The sequence below is a fragment of the Perissodus microlepis genome, chromosome 22 (genome assembly GCF_051167445.1).
Source record: "Perissodus microlepis isolate ML-2025 ecotype Zambia chromosome 22, ASM5116744v1, whole genome shotgun sequence".
NCBI classification, from domain to species: domain Eukaryota; kingdom Metazoa; phylum Chordata; class Actinopteri; order Cichliformes; family Cichlidae; genus Perissodus; species Perissodus microlepis.
In genome coordinates this window covers 10,505,001-10,522,686 of record NC_140481.1, presented here as the reverse complement: position 1 = coordinate 10,522,686, position 17,686 = coordinate 10,505,001, and the positions used below count along the sequence as shown (strand labels likewise).

The window sequence follows — 17,686 nt, the reverse complement described above, 5'->3', positions numbered from 1 at the left end:
TATGCAAAATGCCTGAGAGCCTCACTGCACTACACTCCAGCATATGGGATTTTTTATGTTTTCTTTTACACATGATGCAGAAAATCAACCCTTAAAGCTCTCCTTCCCACGCACATCCAAATGCTTGTGCATGTGCACGGACACAAACAAACACGCTCTTATTACGTGTGCGTAATTATTGCAAAAGCAGCGCGCTGTCACCTTACGAAATCTGTGTCATAACACTCAGCTCGCACTCTCGCTTTTGCGCTCCGGGCTGTTATTTTTCAGTGTGCTGCACCTTTAAACGGCGGGCGTGGCTCTCCTACTACGACCCGCCTCTTATGCAGAATAGCCAAGAGTCCTTCCCCCGGATCATATAGTGCAGCAGTCTGCAAAGAAAGTGACCACAGCCGAAGCCTATCCAGCCCTCTGAGCGGTGGGACCGCGACCAAACGGACTCGTTCACCCCCGGTGACTGTTTACCACCTGAGAGAGACACCGAGCGCAGCAGCGGAGGGAGGGAGGGACGCTCAATTTGGGAGCAGATTGCTTGTAAAGGAATCACTGTGGCTGCTTTTTCTGTGTTTTTTTTTCTTAGTGGGGTAATTGCGCACAGCGGATCCATGAAGACGCAGACAGGTTTTTCACTTTGGGCACCAGGTAAAAAAAAAAACTCCTCACAGCTGACACCCAAACGCACACGTGGATGGTTTAGATAATAAGTGAACCGCTTAAAGTTTTTATTTTAATTTTATTCGGAGAGGGGTGTGTACTGGGGGTTTGACGAATGGAAAAGCCGCATCTCCAGCGCGCCCGCTGCTTAATTAACTGATCGGCTTTTTAGACGCAGCTGAATTCCTTGAGCTTGATAAGGAGTCGAGCCGAGGAGGAGCCAAATAAAGTGCTTTACGCGCGGCTCTCCGGTCTGAGCAGCCTCACCGGGAGTACCGGGGCTGCTACCTGCTGCCTGTCTGTCCAATTAATCTATTTTCAGTCCCATTTTAATCGCCTTGTTTTCTGCTGAGCAGTCAGCGGGACACCCCCGCCCCCTCCCTTCAGTATCCTACTACTAAAACAGTGTTATGTAATGAGACAGTTGCGAAACTTTGAACTTCTCAACAGCTGCAGCAAGACTGGTGTTCTGGTTTTGGTTTGTTTTTGTTGTTTAAACCTTGCGGCGTGTGAGCGGAGAATCTTTATGCCTGAAAGTCAGTGTCTTCACCTCCACTACCACTCTCTCCAAATACTGTCTTATGAAGTCTTTACCGATTTGCAAACAAGGTTCTAGTGATTTAAGTCATCTGTTACACCTTTTTTTAAGGTGGAGGTTTATTTCCTCAAAGGCAGGTCGCTGTTTACGAGGATAAACTGCATCATTATCTAATAGGCAGCGATGCATGAAAATAGATGCATTATGCATTTACCACAGGGTCGGACCCCCCGCCCCCCCAATAAATAAATAAATGATTAAAAACAAAATACGCACAGCGGTGTTATTATTTCTGATGAGAATGAGGCTCAGTTCTGATCCAGCTGTCGGCTCTGTGTGTGTGTCTCAGCAGACAGCGGGAACAGGGAGTGATTCACCCCGCTGCCTCCAGCCACCCATGCCGGGCATTAGCTCCACCGCGCCTCGTTATGAAAACTGGGACATGGACCACCTCGACCACTACCAACATTATTTCTACGACGACCACGACCCGGACGAGGATTTCTTCAAGTCCACTGCGCCCAGCGAGGACATATGGAAGAAATTCGAGCTTGTGCCGACCCCGCCCATGTCCCCTATCCGGGCGGTGGAAGGGTCGGGCAGGGTCGGACTGCTCTACCCGTCTCTCGGAGACAAGCTGGAGTGGGTGTCCCAGTTCTTGGGGCAGGAGGATGAGCAGCAGCATCAGCAGGATGTGCCGTGCAAGCTGGCTACGACCGGCGACTCGTTCGGGAACCTAAGCTCTATCATCATCCAGGACTGCATGTGGAGCGGCTTCTCGGCCGGACAGCAGCTGGAGAGAGTTGTAGGGGAGCGGTACTCTGCCTGTCCCGGGACCGGAGTGGCCGCTAAAGTCGCAGCCGGGTCCGCAGTCACCTCCCCCGGGAGGGTGCAGAGTGGCCCCGGTGACACTGTTGCCCTCGGCGGCTTGGCTGCGGACTGCGTGGACCCCGCCGCGGTTCTCACGTTCCCGATAACAGGCGGATGCAAGAAACAAGTGTCTTCTGGTTCCGAGTCACAGAGCGACTCTTCAGGTCAGTAACAGGTGAAGCGCACTGATGTACAGCGTGAATGGTAGCTCTTTCTCTGTGCAGTTGTGTGTCACAGTGACGTTGAACAGGTAGTTCAGTGGCCATAGTTACTTGTTCTCTTTCCACCACATCCCTGTCATACACACACACACACACACAGTACTTAACACACTGGAACTTCCAGACCCGCCCAGTCATGTTTTATTTAAGTCTCCTTTATTTGTTTGCTTAGATCAGTGACTTTTAGGTATTTTGTTTTTGAACTTAGTCATTTTTATTACATTTTTATTGCTTTGGTCAGCCATCTTGGCAGTAATGGCTGGCATGGCACATGACTGCATTGCGTTACCTTTGGTGCATGCAACACATGCTTGAAGCCCAGAGAGCGACACACCCATCCAAACATCTGCTGCTTGGCAGGGCTCCAGCAGACCAGCTGCTACCTCTCCCTGCTCCTCTCCTCCAGTCTGACTTATGATAACAATATCCTCTCTGCCGGCTCTCCCTGACCTCAAATTTGACATGAATTCAATAAAGAACACTTATTATTGGAACTTTATGTAACTGGGAGGGATTGAGAAGCCCCCCCCCCCTCTTAGTTATTCTGTCTCGCCTAAATTTTCCCTGAGACAAGACCTACTTTTTCCCAATTTTGTATTATTTTTTTTTTTTTTCCCACTCCCCCGAACCCATATGATCGAGTCTGGTATGTAGGCTGCCATGTGATGTTGAGCTCAGAGCATGCATAATGGTGTGTGGAATGCCACAAAGGGAACTTGTTGCTGCATTCCTCCGCTCAACAGGCTCCGGCGCCAATTGTGTTGGGGGTGTATTTGGGCCGAGCCAGCCCGGGCTGTGAATAGGAGCAGTGGGGGATTAGCCCGTTCAGGAGGGTTCAGGCTGAGCCTGCACAGTCCTTTTTTTTTTTTTTTTTTTTTTTTTCTTTTTTGACAGCGTTGAGCATTTCATGGAGAGACGGGAGCTCTGAGAGGAAGAGAATGAGCCAGCCCGGGAAACAGATGTGTGTTTAAGCTTCAGTAAAGAGCTATTATAGGGTTACTCTGGAGAGTCCGTCCTGTATGCTTTTGTAATATGAGACTTGCTTTTCACATGAGTGCTGCTGAGGATAATAGCTGGGGTCGCCTTACTCCCAGCTTTGTCTGTCCCCTCTTCTTGCTGTGATGTTAGTTACTTAAGAGTGTGTTTTAATCTATAAGAGTGCTGAAAGTCTCCTGGGAGTATACTCGATTTGTGGGAATGGAGTCAAAAAGATTTATTTTATTTATTTATTTATTTATTTTGAACCCTGTTTCCACTCTAGTAAATAGAGGAACAAATGGGTTTCGCAGCGCTGGATATTAGTCGGCTCATTTTAACAAGTTGAAGAAGCACCTGAGTGCTTCACAGCCTAACCTGTCTCTCCCTCTCATGCTCACTCTGTGCACATGAATGAAGAGGGGGAATTTCCACTCAGGGAGTTGAACTAATGCAGTGATGATTCAGAGCCTTGGTGAGAGTGTGTGAGTGAGGGAGATCATGCAGGTTTCGCGAGGCTCTGTGAATATCTTTTTCGCAGAAGCATTTAATTGGCCTGAGGAGGCGGGAGGCTAGAGCGAGCGTGTCAGTCAGGCTGCTCACCTCAGCTGGCATTTTAAGTCTTAAACGCTTCACTCTGTGTCTTTCTTCTCTTTGGACACACATTTATCCAGTTTCTTACCTTTTTATTTTCCCCTTCAGATGATGATGATGACAAAGATGAGGATGAAGAGGAGATTGATGTGGTCACGGTGGAGCACAAGCAGCAGCGTAAACCTCGCCGACTGGTCAACACCCGCAAGCCGGTGACCATCACAGTGCGAGCTGACCCCTTCGACCCCGGCATGAAGCGTTTCCACATCTCAATCCACCAACAGCAGCACAACTACGCCGCTCCCTCCCCGGACACTCTGCCGACAGCGCCCGAGCCGCCGCGGAAGAGGGTTCGGCAGGAGAACGCATCGGCTCAGGCGACGCCGCCGCCTCCCCAGAACTCTAGTTCCCACCAGCCCCGGCCCGGCCACGCCCCACTGAATTTGGACAGCAGAAACCCTCACGTGACCGTGGCCAGGTCGGAGTCACCTAACCTCAGCGCCTCCTCTCCTACCTCCTCCGCCTCGCCGTCATCTCCTTCATCCTCCTCATCTCACCCCCAGAGATCCCCTTCAAAGCCCCCCTCCTTCTTGCACCTCTCCAGCCCGCAGTCGTCCGACTGCGAGGACACCGACAAGCGCAAGGCGCACAACTTTCTCGAGCGCAAGCGGCGAAACGACCTGCGCTCACGTTTCCTGTCGTTGCGGGACGAGATCCCGGGCTTGGCGGACTGCCCCAAGACTCCCAAGGTGGCCATCCTGACCCGAGCCACTGAGTACCTGCAGCAGCTGCACGCCAGCGACCGGCAGAAGGCTCAGGAGAGGAAGCAGCTGAAAGCCCGGCAGCTGCAGCTGCTGCAGAGGCTGGCGCAGCTTAAGCGCTCCTGAATCTGACCCGGCACCTCACACGTACACTCACAGGACTGAACGGAACTCTGTGAGGATGAAAAAACACTAATGTTCACTTGGAATAGTGCGGGTGGATTTCATTTTTTTCCTTTTCTTTTGTTTTTGTTTGTTTTGTGGTTTGCACATTAGCTTCTGAGTGACTGACAAGGCCACAAGCCGTCATGACAGCAAGCTTAGGGACTGATGATCACACGGGGGTATCCGTGGATCGGTGTATGCGTGGGCTTTCAGTTTTAGGTTTGTCCAGCCCCCCCCCAGCTCCCCCAAATCATGAAATATTGTCCACACTGTCGCTCGTTATGACCTGCCGCGTTTGTTTGACGAAACTGCCGCGACTGTGTCGTTAACTGCTGCACCGCCTCCTCGATTATGACAGACTCTTGTTGCGCTTGCACAGCTGCGACATCCCCCCCTGAAATGTCTTTGTGTACTTTCCATCACATGGCCTCCAAGTTCTTGATATCCAACATGTTGACCCTTTGTTTTTCTTTTTATCTGTCATTGTCCTCAAATCTCTTTCCCTTTCTTGTTTTCTTCACACTACTTCCACCCCCTACCCCCTTTCTAACCTCTGGCCAGCCAGAGACGCGGAGCAGTTAATGATGCAGTGTTATCATGCCCGTCTCGAGCAGATGAAGTCCCGACTCCTCTGCCTCCAGGTTCCAGATTGCAGCTTTCGGTATCTTACCCCCTCAATCGTCAGACGTTTCAAAAGCATCGGCTTTGCCCTTCTGTTTCGTAGCGTTATTTGGAGAAGATAAAAATTTAGCAAAAATCCCAAGAATGTTCCCGCCTGTCTTTTCGTATTGTGCCATGGAGACCAGCCAGAAGATGAATGTCAGCATCCCTTAGTTAACTAAGAGAATCTTTTAGGACCTGATTTGAAATCTTTGTCCCCCCCCCCCCTCAAAAAAATGCCTGTAGATGAAGCCCACTGAGGTTCAGCTGTATGTTTTTTCATCTTGCTGTCTCATGAAGTCTTTTTTTTTTTTTTTTCCTGTTTTTTGCATTGATGTAATGCCTTTAGAAGCCTTTCAGTGTATGTAGACTGTCCAATTGGATGTTATGTATATAGTACACTTCCTGTACAGTCCCTTCCAAACCAAAACCAGAGCTGTCTACTATACTCGCCCTAGTTGGTTTTTTGTTTTTTGGCTCAAGCTTGCTGGCTTTTCAGAGACAACTCAAAGCTTCTATTTTTGTTAATAAAATGATTATTAAAAGGAAAAAAAAGTAAAAATAAAACACTTTGAACGTTGATCACACTAGTCACTTTGTCACAATGTTTTTCATTTGTTACTGTTTTCAGAGCCTCCTTGTTTTCATACTTGTGTGTTTCTGGGGTTTCTTCATTTGTTTAAATAATAAATCAGACCAGTCAGACGTTTTTATACTATATTTTCCTACCAAGTTGTGTTTCAGTGTGAGCTAATGACTGTTTTTTGGTTAATCGCAGTGGACTGGGCTTTATTGGTGGTTTATGTGCTGAAAGTTGTGTATCTTGATTGGATACCCCACCACAAACAATTCAATCACTATAGCTGTAACGCTCTTAGATCTAGTGCAGGTGTTATGGATGGTGTGTGTGGACTTTAGAGGATCTACTGATGAAACTTTCGGCTGTGTGTAGCCTTGATGTCGATGCTTTCTGCTTTTTCTTTTTTGTGCTGCCTGTTGTCCTGTAAGCCATGCAATACGACACTGTAGCCCCAGATCGAGTACTGTAAACGATGAGTTGCATTTCCAGCTTCGCTCGCTCGCTCTCAGGAAAATCCATGTAGACTGCAGCTTTCATATCATGGCTGTAGACTATGCTTTTGGAAGGGGGGGGGTAACCTGTTATTATGCTGTTTGTAACAACCTCAGGAGCCACCACAGATGGGAGAAAGTGAGCTTTAAGAGCAGGAGATGAATGGATTTGGTTGAAGAATTGTGTGCTTTCCCCCCGCTTCCTCCTTAATGCTCATTAATTCAGCACAAACCACCAGTAAACCCAGTCAGGTTTTTCCCCCAGCAGGGTACACCCATGACAGTAGTTTACATAGTTGTTTTGTTTTTTTTTGTTTGTTCCCCCCCATGTGTGATGGTCACTGGTTTCTGCTGTAGCACAGTCATAGTAGCAGTGAATTCTTTTTTTTCTTTTTTTTTTTTCTTTTTTTGAACCTTGTCTCAGCACTTTTCTTTTTCCTGTACCTCATAAGCCTCAGTGTATGAAGAGTAAGTCAGAAAAGTAAATAAATTCCATGGTTTGACTTCATAAATCAATCATTTGTCTCTTTCTTGAGAATAGTACAGAATTCAGACAATCAACAGCAGAAACGGGAAACCTATTCGCCAGTCAGTGTTGTTGCACTGACGTATGCGCACGCAGTAGCGTTTCACAACATAGTCAGCTGGGGAAAACAAAAAAAAAAAACCTGAATGGCCATGGGGAGGTCTTATCAGCAGGAAAAGCTGCAAAATTTGAGAAAAATAGAATTAAAAGTCCAAAATTTATGACATCCTTCACATTTTCCAAAGCTGTCTAGTGGGCCAATTCTGGCCCTCAGGCCTTGTATTTGACACCCTTTCTTTAAAGTTTTATTCTGGGGGTAAAGCTGTAAAACTTTTGAAAAGCTTTTCCTTTTGTGAGGTACAAACAGCATTGCAGTTTTCATAATTTTGGACTTCTACACCACCACAACAGACTTAAAATTAAACAACGATTCAATCAAAGTGCAGATTTGCACTTAAGCAGAGATAAAAGATCCTGGGGTAATTTGTGATCCCACAATATGAGCTCGACATGTGCAGCATCCAATTCTATTACACACACACTGTTTTCCATCAAACCACCTGTATGAGTGAACACAATCCCCCCACTCCTCATCCAGTGTTTGTTCTATGCGGTCTCCAGGGTAACGCTTGGTAGCATCTTCACCATGGCAATAAGCATCTTTGCTCACTACTGCAGAGCTCTGGCAGTTTCCATAGAAACAGTGCCAACTATGCGGTTAAACGTATCTGCAAAAAGCAGCGCACGGGTACCCTGAATGTAGCAACGAGCGATCTGATTGGTGCAAAAATACAGCATCAAAGCCATCTACCGTTATGACAACTTGGTTGCTGGTTAATTCGGAACTGGACGGAACCGGTTACTGCCAGTAAAACCGTTTAATCCAGTCAATTTAATTTATACCAGCGACAAGACTGAACCAGTATAGTAGTAATAATAATAATAATAATAATGTTACAGCAGTAACGGCTCCCCGTTGCTCGGCAACAGAACCCTCCTCCTGTCTCCTGTGCTCACAGCGCATGCGCGCGGTCGTCAGCTGGGCGCGATGAAGCAGCATCATGGCGGCTTCCACTCTGAGCGTGCAGGGTGCTCTGCGGAGAGCAATGGTCCCGTCTTTAGTGGTGATTTTGGGAGCTACCGGCACCGGCAAGTCTAAGCTAGCGATCGAGATCGGAAAACGGCTTCAGGGGGAAATAATCAGCGCCGACTCCATGCAGGTAGGAACACGAGGGAATGCGCAGGGAGTCCTTGACATGGCAGCCATTATGCTTTACATGACCCTCCGGTTGTTGAAATATTTGGAGAAAGGGAGAGCAAAACGTGAAAATAAATAAATAAATAAGGTAGATCCGAATTCAGAGAAGCAGCACGTCATGTAAGGTGGTGCTGACTAATAGAGAAGACGTAGAAGGCCAGATACCAGTGCGCCAGATTGCAGACAATAGGAAAATAAAACGTGAAGACGTAAAATATGAAACTTCGTCAGACGGTCATTATAGCATAGTTTAACAGATGTAACGCTTACCTTAGAGGTCTTCGAGCAGCGGAGGAGTGAGTGTTTCAAAATGTGTCTGATCTGCTTTAGCTTTGGTTTGTAGCACCCATAGGCTGTATATAAAAGATGGACGCAACCACCTTGATGTTGGTTTCTGGTTGCATTTTAAAACATCAGTGTTGGTACTTTGGCCCTTTTTGGAGGCAAACTTGACCGTATTTATTCTTCTATGGCTGAAGTGCACTGTCATCAGCTAAAGCTAGCAAGCGTAGTTAGCATAAACTGTGCAGGTGCAAACACAAAAACCTGCTAATTCGAGCTTATTAGCAGGTAGTAGCATTTCACCAAAGCTAGGTGCAAATCTGTCAGTTCTTTTCTGCCTCACATACCTCCTCTGAAGTTGCTCTGAAAGTTGAGATTGTCTACAGAGAAACCAAAAGTTTCTTCATAGCCACTGTCACAATTTTGTAGCTGAATTTGAGAATGAGTTGGTTTTGGAGCCAACTTTAGATCATTAGAGGAGCTGTAGTTTTCTGAGGTTAGCTCTTGGTTGTTGGATGGTATTATTCAGTAACATAAAATACATATACATATGGATCTCTGTATTATCAAGCATGAAAAATACATATAGGAAGTGCTTAATAGATGTCAGGACTTCACTCAACTATCATAATTTTTAGTGAGGTGTTCATTTTTACTCATTTATTTGCAATAAATAAGTAAAAATAAAAATCATACTTGTGTAGCAGTGAAGACTATGGTAGAGAAGGACTTGTCAGAGTGATATCTTTGGTTGGAACCTGTGCAGTGTTGCACAGCGTAAGCATGAATATAGATGAGTCACACCTGCAAGCCAAATCTGGCCAAATTTCTGACCAGGCACCAGAAAGTTTTGTCCCTCCTTGCTGCAGCAGCAACTTTACTGCACCTTCAAGCTAACAAGCTAGCTATCAGAGGGTAACACCAAAAATGAAAAATGCTAATGGAGGCAGTCAACCTTAAGAGAGTTGGGAGACAGAGTAGTTTGTTTCATCATTTGGAATACACACCAGCACTCATAAATAGTTACTGAGGACATATTGGTGTAGCTAAGGAGTGAGGAGTTTAAAGCGGAACTTGTACAAAGTGTGTCATTTGAAGTGGAGACGATAGGTTAAGGTAACACTTAAATATCATCTGGTTATTTATTGAATTCATTTTAATCTGATGTGACCTCAATATAGACTAATCAATGTTGCATCATTATAACTAAAAAAAGTAAAAACAAATATTATTTATAATAGCAATTATCATTTTCTTGACAGTTTATTGACCCTAACACAAAGCAAGTGTGGTGGTTTGCTAGTAGGCTGCAATGTTTGCAGTGGTGAACATTACATAAATGCTTAAGCTGTAAAGTAACAAACATTTTAACTCATATTAGAAACGTTAGCAGGCAACTATTCATTTTGTTTTCATATCAAATTGGGTCTCAGCAATCTGGTACTGTATTCTTCGGATCATAAGGTGCACCGGATTATAAGGCGCATTAAGCAAAGCATAACAGTCAGATAAGTCAAAATTTACTCAGCTCATTCTTCTTGCTTCCTGCACTTCCGTACCATTGATTCATTAATGTTGAATTCTCTCGCAGCTGCTCTATTCCCGTGTGGTTGCAGTATATTAATAACTAACCTTGTAATGTGGATGGATTATCTCAGTTGTTCTCCTGACTGAAGTTTGGGCCATTTACAGCATTCTGCCATGCGATTGCATTTGTCCATAACCCTCGGGAACCGTCACGGTGCAGCTTCCTAGCTTACCCAAGTTGTACTAAAACATTTTTGACAGATTTTTGAGCGCCGTGTACCACATAAAATCGGTTTGAGGTCAGTAAGTACAACCAGAATTTGAATTTGCCTTATAATCTAGTGCACCAGATTATAAGGCGCACTGTTGATTTTTGAGAAAATTAAAGGGTTTTAAGTGCACCTTATACTGCAGAAAATACGCTAATTCTACTGGAATTGGCCAGGACATCTATATCTCTGGTGTGGTGATATCCCTAAGCAGTCATGGACAGGCAGCAAAAGATGCTTCAGAAAGTTGAGGGATTGGAAAGAGTCATGTAGCAACCAGAGATCATATTTCAAATTAAAGTGGAGCCGTAAGGCTAATGAGTGAAACTGTAAAGTTTATTTCATGGCATAAAGCTAGGCTGCATTGTAAATGGACAGTCCCTGATAGAAGGTATTTTTACTTCTTGTCATGATTGGGCCCACAGACATTTTTGGTTTTATTTGTAAAGGGACCATGTGCAACATTAACATAAATGTTGCTATTTGAATTATTGTACCTGTCACAAAAATGTTGCATAAAAAGTAAATCGCAAAACATCCACACACCCATAACCACCAATAAAGGAAAAAAAATGATGCCTCTCCAGAATCTTACAGTGGTGATATTGCAAGTTTATTATTTTCTAGTGATTTTGAAGTTTGTTTAATCTTAAGGTTGAATGGAGATTTGTAGAAATGAGTGCAAAGACACAATTAAAGAGTGACTGTTATGCTTTTACATCAGGAAATGCTCCACACACACTATGAGTGGTGTCGTGTTCAGGCTTATATGTCCAGGTGGCAGCCTACTTGCAGAACTGTAATCGCATTGCATGCATTTTATTGACTTGGTGGCGTCGTGGAAAAGCAGCTGTTTTTGCTTACTGCTTTAACCTTTATGTGGACTGCATTGTACGTGAGTAGACTGAGCCGGATTTGCATTTTCAGGAAAATTGAAGCGTGTCAGAAAGTTGTTTTATGCCGACCTCTGATTCAGTTAGTCATCCATCCATTTTCTTAATTGCTTATCAGGGTCGTAGGGAAGGAGGGGGCTGGACCCTATCCCAGCTGTCATAGGGCGAGAGGCGAGACACTCCCTGGAAAGGTCATCAGTCTGTTGCAGTGCTGGTGTGATTCTCATGAGTTTGCCAGCCTTTCTCCAATGTGGCTTTAACACTGTTGTTCTGTTGGTGTCTTTCATGGTTAATACAGTCAGTATCACAGCATTGTATACTACACAGATATACCTGTTCACTCGAGTTGTTAAACTTCAAGCCGAGTAAAGGTTTGGTGGAGGTAGGGGTCAGGTAGAGGTTATGGCGATTACAGGCTGGTGTCAGTTTTAGGGAAATGAATGTAAATGAGTGCAATGTTCTCTGCAGCGATGGAGGCACGCCTCTGTGTGTGTGTCTCTGTGTCAAAGCAGTGACATTTAAAATCTCTCACACTTGTGTCATCCCCTCACCTCTCTCTCAGCCCCACCCTGCCGTTTGGTTCCCAGGCTCTGTTACCACAGCAACCAGAAAGGCACATTCACTTAAAGAGAGAAAGCTGGGTGCTGGTTTGAGTCTGGTTCATGTTATAGAACAGAAATGCACAGAGGGGGGGGGGGAAATCCAGCTATCCACAGATGCCGGTGTCCTGCGGGGCTTTCTCTTATTTGGTAACTAATCACATCTTCCATCACCTTCCTTCCCCAACCCCTGTCTACCTGCTTCTTGATGTGCATTGTCCTTGAGAGCATCTGTCCCTGTGGGGAGTTGCCTCTTCCAGCAGTCACCTGGTATTGGGCAAACTGGGTTACACTAATAACATTTCAGCCCAGAATATCTCGGCAACCAGCGGCCCTGGTTGGTGAGAAATTGTGGCCTAGTTACAGCACGGCAGCCCCGTCCGCAGCCTCCTCACAGTATCTGGCCTTGTTGCCTCCTGTCAGTGTGTGTGACAGCGAGAGAAAGCCGGAGAGACACGCAGACACGGAGCGAGTGAGAAAGTGGCTGCTTATGTGAGAATGGGGCTGTGTATAGGCTAGAGCTGGCCTGTGTTGTCTTTGGGATAGGAAACAGTCTGGGCTTGTTTGGGAGAAAGCAGCATTGTGCTGAGCTGGTGCATATTCAGCGCCGTGCTACGCCGGGCCCGGCAGCTGAGAGTGAATGGGCACGCTGTGGCCACTGGGAAGTGCCTATTGTCCCGTGGAGAATCGGTTCCCACACTCCCTAACACTCCTATTGTTTTCCTTCACCCCCCCTCTCCTTCCCTCCCGACCACAGCCCCGGCCCCCAGCCCACAGTTCATTGGACATGCAGGGGGATATTATTCACTCATTAAACGAACATGCTATCCATGGCAAACGCACAAGCGGCTCGCTGTACTGTCACTGAATGAGGCTCTGACGAGCAGCGTAAACCCTCGGTTCCCAAAGTGGGGTCCAGGGACCAGCAGAGGTCCTTCAGTAAGAGCATTTGGAATTGGAACAACTGATTTTAAGTTTCACAGCCTTCATTGTTCCTGTCATCGCACCGGGTGTCTGCAAGTCTGAGCTGTGTTAAATAGGCAGTTATTTAAAGCTCCTGATGGTGCACAGAGAGAGAACCTCAGGTGCACATGTTCACTATTAGATTATTCCGGAACTGGGTTAGTAGTTGCATTACAGCATATCTTTAGCTAAATTTAACTGGACTTGATGCCCTTTTGCGTTTAATTTTCTGTGATTCCTTTTCTTGTACTGGTTGCAGAGATTAGATTGTACCATTTTTCTCCTTTTCCTTTTCTCTCCAATTTACAGGTTTCATTGACCTTTGATTCAAGTAAAGGTTCAATTAAAAAGGTCTTTGGGGGGACTTAAGTTTGGCTGTTTTAATTTGATCATTGATCCACTGTGGCAAGGGGATGTGTATGTGTGCACACATGCTTTCCTAAATTAAATTTGAAAAAAAAAATGCTCTTTATAACAGAACCTTTATCTGCAAATTCTTTATTTATCAGGTAATGTGTGATAAATAAATGGTGATGCAGTGCTGGCTGGTAGTCTTTATTCTTCTCTGCAGCGCCAGGTGAGCTTTTGTTCAGCCACACATGAACCAGTTCCCCAGCTGATGTTATGTCTGGTTCCACTTGCATGTCCTCCAGTTGGAGCAAGTCTCCAGAACTGAAGTCGTCAGTAGCTGCAGTACAAAGCAGTGGAGCTGGAGCTCGTCCCACATTGAGACGATACACTCTCAATACAGCGGATTGTTCACTAGTAAATTTGTCACGAATGGCGTCCTTCTCTCTGACTGGGGGAAAATGGAAAATAAAAATGCATAAATGAGCAGCCAGAGTGACAGATCCACTCGGGCTGCTGTTACTGGTGACACAAACAGCAAGTCTTTGATCAGTTGTACATTCCTGGGAGGCTGTTGAAGGATCCGACTTAACGAAGGTGGTCATGGGGGAAAACTGTCACACAAAGATCCTCTGAGAGGGAGGGATGACTCCCAAATACATCCGAAGCAACGTTTGACCAGATTTAAGTCCTGAACTCAGATTTCATTGAGAATTTTTGGACTCAGCTGGCATCAGTTTGAGTTGAAAAAGACACCCTGCAGTTTGATGTTTTGTCAAGGTTTTTCGAATCTCATTGTTTTGTGTGTTCTCATTGTTCTGTGATTTGTGGATGTTGTGTGTACAGCTGTTTAAGGGGATTGAACCGAAGGCCTTTGTTCCTTTGTGGGGTTGACTGGTTCCAACTTAACAGCAGCCTCCTTGTAAATAGTGGCGTCCACAGATGGTTGAGTAGCAGATTGTTGCCAACTGCCCTCGATTCCTTCGAATACACATCCAGGCAGCGCCGTGCTCTGAGTAAGAGTTTAGGTAATAATGTTGCTCTAGTCTTCGGTGTATGAATGAGATTGTGAAAAAGCAGAGTGTGCAGAAGTTTCCCTCTAGAGAGGAGAGATGTGTTCACGCACTGCCGACGCGCTGATTGGACATGATGCAGAATTCGGTTGGCTCAGACGAGCTTTTGATGAGCTGCGACAGACGGACATTTGTTAATCAAGCATCACCTCGAGAGAGAGGATGATTTGTCAGGGCATCGCTTACTTACTGACAGTGCTTTGCAAGACATTATTGTTAATAACAAACTGTTGATATGGTTAGTGACAGCAAGGAGGCAGACTGAGGTTCATATGAAATATAAACTTGTGCTGCCTGTGTGAAAGGTACTCTGTGGATCCCTCACTTTATTTGCCTCTGCCCATATTTTCAGTTATGATTCAGGTTTGTGATATCTGATAGTTTGGGCTTCTTGTACAACAAACACATGGAATATTTTGTTTTCCCAGGAAAATTTCAGGACATCAGGAAATTTTAAGAGACATCTGAGACATTAGTGGAAAATTGTGGATGAGCGTGTCTGTAAAGACCCAACAAGGATCCAAACTAAGAAACGTATGAGCCTGTTGTGTTGTTTTTGCTGACACATGCAGATAGTAGGGAAACAGGCCAAGACAGTTTCAAAAGACTGGTGGCAGGTAGAGCAGCTCGTTGTTGTCATAAAGCTGTAGTTAAGTGCTGTCTTTGTTGGGTATTAAGAGTTGTCCACTCAGGAAGCAGAAGCCCGGATGGATGCAGTGAATGAGGGCATGCGGATGGTTGGTGTTCCAAAAGAAGATGGTAGGGTTAGGGTGTGATGGAGGCAGACGATCTGCTGTAGCAGCCCCTGAAGCGAGTAGCTGACAGAAGTATTGGTGGTAGTAGAAAAAGACCACCCAAGTACAAACATGCAAAACCAGCAATACAGTTTTGTTAATACTTCAAATTCAAAGTTTGTGCACATGTTGCGATATTTTCTCATGCTTTTGTTTATTTCCCACTTTTTTGTGCCAAGGAGACCAAGAACTCCTCTCAATTAAAAAAAAAAACGAAACAAAAGTTATAATGACGACCTGTTTGAAAGGCTTTCGCCTCTTCGTCACACGCTAGCAAAATGGAACAGATGACGCAACAGTTAAATGCCAAGCCCTGCACACAGGTAAATATGAAGATCAGTCAGCAGCGGTTGCATCCGCTCAGATTATGGATTATTGAATGGATTTACTAACAACATATTCATCTCCAGGCACAGGCACAGTGTAAAAGCACAGCGCTGCACTGTGCGAAAGGCGTGCCTCGCAGGAGTGGGGATGGGGTCGATTTACAACAGGTCGTGCACATGCGCGCCGTATATCTTGTGACCCTTCGCTTTATTCGCGTCTGAAAGAAGGTGCTGCTGTGTTTCTCTTAAGGACTGCATGAGCGGCGAATGGGTGGATGATTTGTCAGGCTTACTCATCTGCTGCCGAATGCGAAAAATGGGCCCGAGCAGCGGGAAAGCTGCCTTGTGTCATCGTGGCTCTTATACTCCTATGAAAGTGGAGGAGGAGGGGGGGTCTTTTGTAGTGAAAAACACCAAAGGGCTTATTTGCCTTTTTAAGTTGTAAATTTAGAACGTGATGGTTGTGTCGCTGTGATTTCACTCCTGTGAGGCGGCTTGCTCGTTCACAGGCTACGCTTATTACCGGCCAGAGCTTGTTACACTCACACACACGCTACACATGCATGCTACGCACAGAGGCATGGTGCTTGTCTACACATCAGACACATCCTACACTCTTATATCCCTCTAATTCTCAAGCAGTCGTCCCTTCCTCCCCCTCCTTCGCTCTCTTTGTGCGTCTCTCTCTGTGTGTCTGCCGAGCCTGTGACCTGTCTGGGCTTTGACAGATCGGTGTGCATTGGAACTTAGGCAATGCTTCCTCCCACATCCAGTTTATTATGTACCTTTAGAAGTAATCTAAGCCAGTGTAGCAGAGCTCTAGAAAAACAACACAAAACTGACAAACTCCTATTTTGTGTGTCTCTGTGTGTGTGTGTAAGTGAATTGCAGTCTGCGGGTGTGGTGATGCGGTCAGGCACAGTCAGGCAGCATGGGAGAGGAGGATAGCAGGATGGAAGAAGAGGAGGAAGAGGAAGAGAGGGGGCGGTGGGGCTACGCCATGAATGATTTATTAGTCTGGCATTACTGGGCCATTCCCCACAGAGAGACAGAGGAGAGGAAGATGGAGGGATAAATTGTTGAAGGATGGTGCCTTGAGGGGAAGGAAGGAAAGAAGGGGTAGAAAGAGAATGGGCAGTATTCATTTGTGAGCGTAACTGAGGAAAGGATTCCTGGAGACAGAGCTTACAGTCTATGTGCCGGAGCATGTGCCGCGGCCTCGAGGAGGCTGAACCGTGCCGTTATCAACAGCTTCCCTCTGACCACGCTGTTGGTTTTTGATCAAAGCTCTCGGTATTTTAGTATTAAATGTTTAGCACGCTGTCGCTTTGCTGTTTGAGCATAGCAGTGTGATTTAAATCATCATCGTGGGCTCGCTGAAATCGGAGCTCATGAAATACAAACTGCAGCACAAACACAGATTAGATCTGCGTTTGATTTGCAAAAACACTCGTGTGTTACTAAATAACGTGTTGATCTGACAGTGTCCGATAGTTATTTTTTTTAGCAACAAATGGTATTGATGTGACGAGTTATCATTTTCTTTTTTTGTAAAATGTAACATTTATAAGCCTCTCACTGGGACTATGAGCATGAACGTGCATCACTTAAATGTCATTTAGACTTTTGCGAACTTTAATTATAGCCTAAGGATTATGAGATTACACCAATCAGCCACAACATTAAAATCCACGCCTACCTTGCACAGTAGTGCAGGTCCCCTTAATGTGCCTAGAAGAGATCTGGACTCATGGTAGTACCCTGTGGGTTGTGGGGTGGGGCATGTTGGTCATATTCCTTCAGCCATTCTTGGACATGTTTTTTTTTTGACTGGACTTTACTTTTTTTTGGAGCCAGGTGCAGAATAAAATACATCTTCCTTTACTTAAAGCTTCTGTTTAATTGAAAACGGGATGAAAATAACAGATTAAAAGTTTAAACTGAGAAATTTGACTGCTGTTTGAAAAATATGTGCTTGCTTTGAATTCAGTGGTAGCAACATAGTTCAGAAAATTTGGAACCGGACAGCAAATTGTTGCAGAAACAGTGCAATGGTTAAAAACTGCTTGTGTCATCTCACAACTAGGATTGGATATGAAAACATACAAATTGCATTATTGGTGTCTTTCAGGCAGTTTGGTAGTTTAGTTGTATTGCTTTGCGGCGTAGACACACACATGTGGCGCTGTCGATTAACAGCATTTACCATAAATCCAAAGCACATCCAGACAGGGGATGATGATGATTTGAGTGACGAGCTCTTTGCCCTCTACTGCGTCAGGCTTTTGAATTTTATGGTCTGTTATCTCTGGTATGTCT

The 17,686-nt window shown here is 45.4% G+C and overlaps 2 protein-coding genes across 3 annotated transcripts in view; both read left to right on the top strand.

Annotated features, from left to right (window-relative positions):
- The first annotated feature begins 306 nt into the window (after positions 1-306).
- On the top strand, positions 307-6,018 carry myclb (MYCL proto-oncogene, bHLH transcription factor b). 2 transcript variants are annotated; one of them, XM_084918879.1, is made up of 3 exons: positions 307-642; positions 1,545-2,226; positions 3,961-6,018. In XM_084918879.1, exons 2-3 carry the CDS (start codon positions 1,590-1,592, stop codon positions 4,737-4,739), a joined length of 1,416 nt encoding a protein of 471 aa, XP_084775005.1. In that variant the 5' UTR covers positions 307-642; positions 1,545-1,589; the 3' UTR covers positions 4,740-6,018. The 2 variants fall into 2 exon arrangements, with proteins under 2 accessions (XP_084775005.1, XP_084775004.1); XM_084918878.1 differs by having other exon boundaries at positions 1,542-2,226.
- A 2,030-nt stretch (positions 6,019-8,048) lies between these two features.
- trit1 (tRNA isopentenyltransferase 1) overlaps positions 8,049-17,686 on the top strand; it is a 45,092-nt gene continuing 35,454 nt past the window's right edge. The window contains exon 1 of the mRNA XM_084918877.1: positions 8,049-8,255. Within this exon, the coding sequence (XP_084775003.1) occupies positions 8,097-8,255 (159 nt within the window). The 5' untranslated portion in view covers positions 8,049-8,096. The remainder of the gene's footprint in view (positions 8,256-17,686) is intronic.

Coding starts and splice junctions, on each gene's coding strand:
- myclb (XM_084918879.1), top strand. CDS start 1,590: ATGCCGGGCATTAGCTCCACCGCGCCTCGTTATGAAAACTGGGACATG. Junction 2,227..3,960: donor GTCACAGAGCGACTCTTCAG/GTCAGTAACAGG, acceptor TTTCCCCTTCAG/ATGATGATGATGACAAAGAT.